Source organism: Cryptomeria japonica, chromosome 2 (assembly GCF_030272615.1).
Source record: "Cryptomeria japonica chromosome 2, Sugi_1.0, whole genome shotgun sequence".
Classification (NCBI taxonomy): domain Eukaryota; kingdom Viridiplantae; phylum Streptophyta; class Pinopsida; order Cupressales; family Cupressaceae; genus Cryptomeria; species Cryptomeria japonica.
The window spans coordinates 179,753,470-179,765,011 of record NC_081406.1 but is presented as its reverse complement, the minus strand read 5'-3'; the positions used below and the strand labels follow the sequence as shown (position 1 = coordinate 179,765,011).

Sequence of the window (11,542 nt, the reverse complement as noted above, 5' to 3'; positions counted from 1 at the left end):
CTATTTTCCTCTCTTAGGTTCAGTTATTCTTCTACCATATTTGACCAACTTTTATCTTTTGAGGCATTCATAGTCATAGCTACATCCTTGGTCTAATTACAGACTTGTGCCAGTAAACAATTGCATATGTAATTTTTCTTTACATAGTAAACATTTCCATTAGTTCTTGTACCTTCTGCAACCAAACTTATGAAGCTTCCCTTTCTAATTTCATATACACTCTCATAAAATATGACCTTATATACCATTTGATACACATCTAACTCACACTCAATAGGTTATGTCTCAAACCTTTAACATAATAAACATCATCATTTTTATATTACCATTAATATAAATGCTTCATTTTCCACAAATTGGTGCAACTTCCCCTCTTGCAAGCTTGATTGATCAGCGATCATATTTCTCAAAGTTAATAGACTTGTCTCTATGACTAGTCATATGATTTGAACATCTAGAGGTGATGATCCATGTCTTTGGTTTCACTTTAGTATGTAGAGTAGTCTTTATAGATTTATCTTCTAAATTTCAACACTATCCATCATTCTTTTCTTCTATAGCCAGGAACAAGTATTCTTCATTTAAGTCATCTTGTTATTCAAATGAGTAGGGCTTTGTTGAACAAAAACTTATCTTCTACTTGTCTCTATCATCTCTTCTGATATCCCCACATTTCCTCTATAGTTCTCCTTTCCTTTGTAATCATCATTAGGTCTTCCACTATAATCCTCTTTATACATACACCTAAAAGCACAACATCCTATTCTTCAACAATTAATTTTTTTTAAGGGTAACTTACCTTTGTACATCCCAGTTCCTCTCCTCAATCTTCTTACAATTTTTTTTCAATCTCATCCAAGTCTTCATTCTCTTTTTGTTTTTATTCAAGCTTCTTTGTGGATTTGAATTTTGCTTCCTTCCTTTCCTTCTTGATGTCATCTAATTCTAAAATCTCAAAGGCAACAAGTGACCTGAGGAGCTGATTCACAATGTGTTTATTCATGTCATGAATTTCCTCAATGTCATACTTCTTCAGTTTATATCATTTGGGTAATGTTTTCATTATCTTCCTCACAACTTTACTCTCTTCTACCAATCCACCAACACTTTTGAAAATAAATTACCATTTCATTCCCTTAATCATTATAGCCTTCAATGTTTTCATCACCAAACATTCACAAATTCTTAAATTTGTGTTTTACATTTGTAATCTTGGCTTTCTTTGTCTTCTCATCTCCTTCAAATACATTGTTTATCTTGTTCCAAATTTCTTTAGCTGACTTAGCCCTTGTGATTTTCTATACACTACAATATTCAAGAAAGTTACAATTTTAATAGCGGCCTTTGCATTACTTCCATATGCTTGGATTTCATCCAAATTTTTAGGGTCATTCTATGACACGGTACAACTTTTTGTAATGTTTTCTCAAATATCAGCCAACATAGTAGCTAAATGATACTCCATCCTTTCTCTCAAATAAACATAATTTATGCCATCAAACTTTAACATCTTGAAGGTATAGTCTTGTGCCATTCTAGATCTTCCTCAAGCAATTAAGCTTCAAAAGGGGAACCTCACTCTGATACCAATTGTTGAACACACCATAGGACTAAGAGGTGGGGGGGGAGTGAATCAGTCTGGACCTTAAAACACTTAAATACATTTGATATTCAAAATTAAAACAAGCATATAATCTCAACAAAAATAAATTATGAAAGCATGAACTACAAAAAACACATGAACACTAGATGTACATCGAAAACCCAATCAAGGAAAAACCACGGTGAGAATCAAACACAATATAAATACAATCTATTAAAATGTTTCCTCTAGAACCCTTTACTCCTAAGAGGACTTGCGGATCTAAGGTGCACAACCTTAGGGAAAGATACAAATGACTTGCAAGACTTAAACACATTTTTTAGGGAAATATACATAAATTTGCCAAGAGACTCACTATCTTCCGCTAGAGAAAGGAATAGCTAAATTGGAATAAACAAGATCTCTTGATCATGAAATTTACCTTGAATCATTGGCTCAAGTGATTGATATCGTTCAAAAATATTCTTACTTCAAACACAAAATTTGAATACTATCACACTGAGAATATCTTCATCAAAGATCTCCACAACAATCTTTCACACATCTCACATACCAAATTTTCTCGTAGATCATTCACACCATCTACACATCAACATACACTTATTTTGCACTTTCACTCATACATTTTCACTCCTTTATATGCAATATTAATCATCAACACCCTTAACTTTGTTACCTATATCTAGTCGGCTAGGCCTAAAATATCAAATGCAGTCCTCTCCAAGAGATAGAGAGGACCCAAAAATATTGTAATACAATATTTCCAAATGACTATAATGGAGCGTACACACTAGCACATCCTCCAACATTGGCATCAACTAAAATGTGTAGATGAACAATGAAGCATGCCATCTAGTTAGCCCCAAAACATTCTCCAATCCATGAAACTCAATGCACATCTACACATGTCCCAATGAGACTCATATTAACATCCAAACTCAACCACCAAAGAATATATAGACCAAAAGAGTATGATGCAAGTACAATACACAAACACAGTTAGCCAAATACCATAATAGCTAACACACAAAACTCATAACATCATAATTTCATTTTCCAATAAAGTTATCACTTAAAAACTGAACTGAAACACTACACAGACCACATGAATAAATATTCAAAACTGTAACACTTGAATTCACATATCTTGAAGCTACCAAGAATACTTAAAACATATTCTGATAGACAACCTTATTGACAAAAGCAACAACAATCAACTCTTCTAACTGAGTAGTAGAGGACCTGCAAATCTGATAGTGTAATATACATAGAACATAGACATCATATTTTTAACCATAGCACACAATATTCACATACCGGAGGAATGCAAGACACTCCTGCATTGGGACATTAATTTTTTTTTACTAGATATTGAAAATACTATTGTACCATCCCTCTAAAAAATACATCAACATCTCCATCACATTTTGGTAGGTTGTGGGGAAGTGTTGAAGGATTATAATGGTGGGTTTATTTCGACGGTGAGGCTCCCCTTGTGAAGTTAGACTAATCACCTTGCCGAAGCTATTGTTGCCTACCATGATTTGAGCATGGCCTCTCAATTGAATTAAAAAAAAGTGTGTCTTTAAGGGGATTCTAAGAATATAATTCAATATCTTAAGGGGTCCCAATGTCCTTTGTGGACTATCCAAAGTTGCATAAGGGAAGCCATCAAGATTGTTGAGTCTTTTGATAAGTGTATCATTCCCCACACTTTTATGGAGGCCAATTGTGTTGTTGATTATTTTACTAACCTGGGGTTCCTTAGCAATGCAAAACAATTATGGACTAAGGAGGATATATTGCTATCTAATGTTATGGATTTGATAGTGTATGAAAGGCTACATGCTCATGTCGGAAGCATTGATTAATTGATATGGAAACCTCCTTACATTATATTTTTTGTTCCACGTTGCCTGACTCCCATGTTTTATGGGTGTTTTTCTTACTTGCTGGGACTTGGACATTTTATTTTCATCAGTCTTTGGTTGCTAGTGTGAGGTGTAGATATTCTATTGGGCAATAGTAACTGCCTAGAGCCAATTAACTGTGAAGGGGTGAAGAAGAACGCTACTATCTGGTAATATTTGTAAAAAAGGGATGTTACTCCTTACCTAGAAAGGCTTCATATGTATGACCATATATTGTCCAAACTTTTTGTTAATGGTTGGAAGGATACCTATGTCTCAGTGTATGGAAAGAAGGTTGACCTCATAGAAGATCTTATCTCTGAGAATACTGGCATTCCTATGGGTGGAAAGAAGGTCTTCCGGAATAGAGAGGCCTTGTAGGAAGTAGTATGAAAATTACCTAAAGGAAAAGAGGGGAAACACCTAGTTAGGAAGCCAAAGAGTAGCTTTGAAATGAGCTCCATCAAATGCCTTTAGGATACTATCCTTAAGGTACTAATGCACTATTTCTCCTTTGATGGTCACTTTACCAATTTTTTTGGCCATCATTTTGTGTTAGTTAATCATTTCAGATATAAGGATAAGATCTCTTTTCCTTTTTATATTTTATATTCCTTGAATGTGGGTATCATAGATTTTAAGAACCCTAAAAAGTCTATCTTGCACGAAGGCCTTATTATGCTTATAATGGAGTATATTAAATCTCTACCCACCCCCTCTAAGAGTAAGCCTCATATTTCTAAGGATTTTACCCCTTCAAAGGATGAGGATTCAAATTTTATTGTGTCGAAGGATGAGGGATATGATATTGATGAGGATTTTGTGACTACGGCTGGAAACAAAAGGGGGAAGCCGAATTCTAGTAAAATTATGAAAAGAGGTAATAAGAAAAAGGCCTCCCCTATTTCCTCTAACATTTAGGAACAAAGATATTTTCATTCTTCTCATTCGGGTTATTCTAAGGATGGTTCTAAGGAAAAAGGTGGTAGATCACCATTTCCACATCATTTGAACCCCAAATCTCCCCATCTAAACTTGGATAACGATACTCATGATGATGCCTTGGGTCTCACTAGGGATATAGTGGTGGACACCATTATGAAGCACAAATGGTGTTTCCATGAAATCAAAGATGAGCCTTAAGATTAGGTAGATCTATTCAAGCTATGCCGGGTGAGGGTGTGGAGCATGGTGACTCATGGGTGGATAAAGAAGGCAAAAATGTGGTTACATCTCTTCAAAAGGTTGTGATTAAGTTTAAAATCAGACGTGGTCAAGTTTAGCCATAATGTGATTAAATGGTCACCAAGTAGTATGAAGATATTGGTTGAGAAAATTGAAAGGCTACAACAAGGTAATTTTCAATTCATCGATTTGAAGGACAAAGGCAATCAGGATGGTTCTAAAGAGGGCAAAGGTCCATGCACCCATACCAGAGGCCATCTCAAAAAGGTTGTTGATCAGTTGCTGAAGGACTTGCATGATATTAAGAAGCTTTCTCAAGAGGCTTCTAAGCGTGAGGTTTAGAGTGTTGAAGTCTTAAAGAACCTTAAGTAACTCATTTCTTGTGGTTTTCTCTTGTCTTGGGGCCTGGTGCCTTGTTGTTGTCTAGTCTCTTTCCTCTCCCTTTTATTTATCTATTGTTCTTGTTTTGTTTTTATGATGTCTTGTTGAAGGTAGCTTTTTGTATATAGGGTTTCAGATCCCTTCAAAACCTGTTTGACCCTTTAATCAAAACCATACACCAGATAATTCAATAGTACCAAAGCACATAAATAGTCTTTCCTGCATATTGGAGCTTCTACTACACCATCCTTTCTTCATCATCATACTATAACACATAAGTACTCTTTCTTTCATATTGAACTTCCACTACACCATCCTTAATTCAATCTATTGACATCGATGGCAACATAAGACACATTGACATCAATGACAACACAACACAATAACTCAAGTTTCCAACAAATCTCTTGATTGGTCTATTGTGTAACTAAAATTTAAGTAATCTAAATAGATAAATTATTTCACAAGATTATTTATTGATAATATTATTTAATTTGTAGGTTGTAATATCGACTAGTACATAATAAGTGTCATTATTGGCATTGAGTTCTCTTGTTCTATTTAGATTCAAATTTACTAGATGTATTGGGATGATTTCAATCCTCTATTCCTAGATGGTCCTTCCTTGGACTATCTTGTTCCTATAGATTCTTATAAGAATTGACCATTTGATAATAATAGAACTATGCACTTCATCACTAGGAAATACATGATTGTTGCGATGACATTGTGACTTATACTTATACTAGTAATGCTCTAGAGAATCTAGATGATTCTTTAGCCTACTAGGTATAAGTACTAATACAAAAATTATTAGATAGTTAAACATATCTATGTTTGAATTGGCATCTTGGCACTGAGAATTCTCATATTCTAGAATTATAAAATTCATCTTATGTTCACTCATAGGCATCTTCTGTGTACATAGCACCCAAGGATGAGAAGTGTAGTTAGATGACCTGTATTGTCATCTAACATACTCCTACATCTTTATAATTTGGTGTTGCTTCAAATTGGGCATTTAGTAATTGAGTGCAACAAGATTATCATCTTTCAAATTTAACTACTTCGGATGAATAGTTGTTAAATATTTTAGGATACCACTGAGGACATCTTCTTTTTTATGGTAGCTCCTCTAGAGTTATATGAACTTCATTGGATGTGATGAGGGCACATTGAAAATCTCTTTTTTTCTTCTTTGTTTATTTATTTCGCATAGTTTGGGATTAATTCAGACATCTTTAAGTAGCATCATAAGACTCATCATCATCTTTGTATCTTGTTCTACTTCCATTTCCACATGGTTCTACATTGTTTAATGTTTTAGGAGTCGCTTGATAAAAAGACAAAGGTATCATAGACCTTTTATTTTCTTCCTTCACATTCCTTTTAAGATTGGGAAGACATTCTACGTGCACAACCTTGGCTTTTTTTTTCCCTAAGGGGAGAGATTTTTTTTGATAATTTTTCATTATATTCAACACTTGTAGTTGAGAATGTATCATTCATCCAAGAGAATCTACATTAAGGTTGCATGACTTCTCTTCTTCTCTCTTATTGGGGGCCTTTTTCACCATATGAAGTTTTATCCTTACCATATTTTATCTAGTATATCTTTTATTTTTTTCTCTTTTGAGGAGTTATTTCCCTTTGGTTTTTGACATTTTCTCTATTTGTGAGAGATTCATTTACATATAGGTGTTTGATCAAGCCTTATAGATAATGCCTATCATTACATGTTTTCTCATTTTAGTTTCACGTAAGAGGATGTGTTAGATATGAATGAGATAAAACCTAACTAGTTTCACTTGTAAATTATTTCACACCTTATTACTTAAGTTTACTTAGAGTATTCTTGTGAATTTATATTTTATGTCTAAAGACATACTATTCAGATGCATGCTATAATCCTATTTTGTTTTACATCTCACCTTTGTTTATATATACAAGTGTTTTTTTATTGTAATGAATAAGATAATCAAATTGTATATATTAATCCATTGATAGAATAGAATTATTCTTTCATGTTGGATCTCTGTTGCACTTTCGTGGAAACTCCCTAATCTTAATGGTTATCTCTGTAGAAAAATATTGCATAATATAGAGCACTTCATACCCTCTCGAACTCATATATCAAGAAAGGAAGAAAAATCGATATAAATTTGATGAAATGAGAAACAAAACTCACGAGTACATGTTGACATATACAAGACATATCAACAATCATAAATTTATCCCCACTCTCTAAAATCAACCTTATATAAAGTAAATATAAATTTATGATCTCAAGATAACTATCTAAATGATATTTTAATCTTATAAAATACATTAAATTTTAAATTTGAATACCTACCTTAATCCTCATATGCGTTATTGATTATTCTTTTACTTATATATATATTTAATTATTCTAAATTATCAATGTGCCAATCCAACTAACACTCATTATTAATATACTTTATTGGATTAGTCTATATTCCACTCAAGGAAAAATCTAAGCAAAAAAAATAAAATTGAAAAACTCTAAACATTGTGGACCCTTAAGCATAGTGCAAGTGAAATCAGTCTACCCATGTGGGTTGCACTTGATCGTCCTCAATCATATGCATGGGGCCTAAAAGAAGCAAGAAGACAAAGAATCTTCACTTTTTCATGCTCATCTTATACTTTTTGTTTGCATTACATTGGATCACATTTTTATGGGCGGTGGTTGGTACACATGCATTATTGAACATGAATCTTTCCACCGACAATCGCGCTGCACATTTGGATCCATGCTAAGACTTAAGACCTGCTTCTGCTGTAGCAAATCCGAAGCTTCCCACAGCCTTAAAAATTCCTTCAACCCTGCCTTGAATAGGAATTTTCTTTCACCGTTAAATGTAATTCATTAATAGCTCTGTAGAGCCTTACTATTAATATCTTTTTTCCTTCGTTCTAGAACATTTCGCTCTTCACCATAATATCTAGAACGTCGAATCTTTCCCTAATACTGGAGCCAATTAGCTTTAGAAATGTTGGAAGCGAATGATCTTTAGGTTAGGTTATTTGGTTTGGGGGATCGTCTTAGGAAATTCAGATTGTGTTTTTTTTATTTGTCTGTCGTGTAGATGAAGATCTGTTGCATATTGTTCGATTGATAGTTCAGGTTGTGTATTTAACTATTGATTTGTTTGTAATGTGGATGAAGATCCGTTACATATTGTTTGAAAAGTAGTTCAAGTTGTGTAATGTTTCAGAAGTTATGAGAGACTCGCCCTATAAAGATTTCAGATCACTGAAATAATTATAGTAGACCAAGGGAACTAACTAGATAAAGGGAGGTGACAAAAGATCTAAGAAAGTAGAATGAAAATGAGAAAATATCAATCCAACGAAATGCATAATAAAAAAAATCTAAAAAGAAAGAGACGATGAAAGATTAAAAAAAAAAAAAGTGAGAGCATATAAGAAAAGGGGAAATTTATGAGATAGAAAGGGTATGATACACAGATATAATGTACTATAAAGTCTTTAAAGCTTTGATTAAATATCTTGGCGTGCTCGCAGTGTTCGTGTGATATCCGACAGTACGTGCTACCTTACAAGAATCTTCAAACGACTACCTATCTATATGCTATTCCACGTTGAAAATCTTTCGTTTTGATCTACACTGTATTCTATTCTTGAGAGGACCACAATTTCAATTTCACAAGTGTCCCGTCCATAGGGCTGGAGCCCTTAGCTATGTACTATACAATCTTTAAAGCTTTAATCGAATCTCTTAGGTGTGCCTGCATTGTCCAAGTGATATCCGTGAGGATGTGCTTTCTTAAAAAATCGTCAAGGGACCATCTATCTATTATTGAGAGGATCATAATTTTAGAGTCCGTCCTTATTTATAGGTCAGTGCCTTGTCTAGCTTCTCACATGAAGAAGTCCCTTGCTGGTTGTTGATCGCAATGGCCAATCCCTCTCTCTTTTCTCTTGCTCTCTTTGTCTCTCTCTTTGCATTAACTACAACCGTGTCTCAGGAGATAAGAAAGCCATATATTGTTTACATGAATAAGTCCATGAAGCCTCTGCATTTTTCACTTCATGAGTACTGGTATGTTTCTCTCATCAATGAGGCAACTTCGGGCTCAGGCTCAGACGATGAAAGCCTGTTGTTATATACATATGATATAGTACTTGATGGATTTGCAGCGAAGCTGAGCAGAGCTGAGGCTGCATCTTTAGAGAGCATGGAAGGTTGCTTGGCCGTAATCCCGTCTTCTGTGAGCCAAATGCATACGACCCGTTCGCCGCAGTTTTTGGGTCTGGGAGGTTCGCATAACAATTTTTGGCCGCAGTCTCATTACGGCAAAGATGTGATTGTGGGCGTGATTGACACCGGAATATGGCCTGAGAGTGAGAGCTTCAATGATAGAGGCCTGGGACCGGTACCCGCAAAATGGAAGGGCGTTTGTCAAAGCGGGGAGATGTTCAATTCCTCTCACTGCAACAGGAAACTTATTGGAGCTCGCTATTTCTTCAAAGGATACGAAGCACACGGCCATAAACTCAGCAAGAGCGAGATAAAATCGGCGAGAGACTCCGAGGGCCATGGAACGCACTGTGCTTCGACTGCAGTGGGGTCGAAAGTGGGAGGAGCGAGTTTCAATGGCTTTGCCAGCGGAACGGCCAGAGGGATGGCTCCTCAGGCCAGATTGGCCGTGTATAAGGCCCTCTGGCTTAATGGAGTCGACGATAGCGACTTAACTGCTGCCATAGAAATGGCCGTTTCAGACGGCGTGGATATTATTTCTATGTCGATTGGAAAACCGGAAGGACCTTTCTACGAGGATTCCCAAGCCATCGGAGCCTTTAAAGCGATGGCCAAGGGCGTGTTTTTATCTGTATCAGCAGGCAACGATGGACCTATTTACACTGCCATCGATAACACGTCACCGTGGATGATGACTGTTGGAGCCAGCAGTATTGACAGAAAGTTCCCGGCCGCTGTCAGACTTGGCAATCACGACATGTACAGAGGTTCCTCTCTTTCTCAAGCGACTCAAGTAACTGAAAGATTGCCTCTGCTGTATTTATCTCACAACAAAAGCACCAGGAGATGCCAAGGTCTCGATGGCAGCATGTTCAACGGTAAAATTTTGCTATGTGATAATTGGTATCCTAATATTCACAGTGATTCCGTAGGAGTCGCTTCCCACAAGGCAGTCAGCATGCTGAAAAAAGTTTCAACGGCAGCGAAACAAGTTGGGGTCGCCGGTCTTATCTGGGCCACCGAGCCTCTTTGGGGGGCGCAAGAAATAATCGACGGTAATGGTCTGCCCTCTATCAGTGTGGGTTTTGAAGTAGGAAACAAAATCAAAGCGTACATAAACAGTACAAGTAATCCTACCGCCGCCATAAAGCCATCAGAATTGACAGTGAAAGGAAAGGCAGTAACAGCTCCGCTTGTGGCTTCTTTTTCTGGGAGAGGACCGAGTCGGGAATTTCCACATATACTGAAACCAGATGTGATTGCTCCAGGCCTCGACATATTGGCGGCAGTTAAGAAAGGATATGAATTTAAGTCGGGGACATCCATGTCGTGTCCCCACGTAAGCGGCCTTGCAGCGCTCATACGCGGCGTTCATCCTTCCTGGAGCCCCGCCGCCATTAAATCGGCTCTCATGACGTCTGCTTACATCCGCGACAATAAAAATCAGCCCATCAAAGATGTCGTCACACTGAAAGCAGCCGATCCATTCGCTTTGGGCGCAGGTCATGTAAATCCAGCGGCTGCTATGGATCCGGGGCTTGTCTACGACCTGGCACCTAGTGATTACATTCACTTTCTCTGTACTCTCAACTACACCGACAAACAGATCGCTCTTCTGATGGACAACCACAAAATCTTGTGCCCCAGATCAAGCAATTTGGAAGACGCAGCTGATCTTAATTATCCATCTTTCACTCTTTTCTTCAACTCCACCAGAATACCCAAAGTTGTCGTGAGAAGGAGAACAGTAACAAACGTGGGTGCCGCTCGTTCTACCTACAAAGTGCAAGTGGAGGAGCCTTCTGGAATGAAAGTAAGTGTTGAGCCAGAGACGTTAGAATTCACAAAGGAGAACCAGAAGCTTAACTTTCGTGTAATATTTCAGAGCGCGATCATCAAAGCAAAGGAGGATGTAACGTTGGGTGAAATATCATGGAATTGTATCCGAGGTGGAACTCATGTTGTTCGTAGCCCAGTTGTTGTACAGTGGCGAGATATATGACCTATTAGTTAGGCCCACCTTGGCCTCACTCTATATATAAATAAACTTTAATATTGCTGGTTAACTATGTTACCATGGGAGTTAGTAAATATATTTTAGATATATACCATGGGAGTTGCTCAATTATGAAGCCCCTAGTCATGTATAGTCTTGGTATTTTATAGTTAATGTAATTATAGATTATAAAAAGATTATTATCTTTTGTGTATCTTAAT

General features: G+C 36.5%; 1 protein-coding gene across 1 annotated transcript; it reads left to right on the top strand.

The window, feature by feature from the left end:
• Window positions 1-9,020: 9,020 nt before the first annotated feature.
• LOC131051984 (subtilisin-like protease SBT1.7) lies at window positions 9,021-11,327 on the top strand. The gene has a single exon (XM_057986582.2). The coding sequence runs from the start codon at window positions 9,021-9,023 to the stop codon at window positions 11,325-11,327; it is 2,307 nt and encodes a 768-aa protein (XP_057842565.2).
• The last annotated feature ends 215 nt before the right edge of the window (window positions 11,328-11,542 follow it).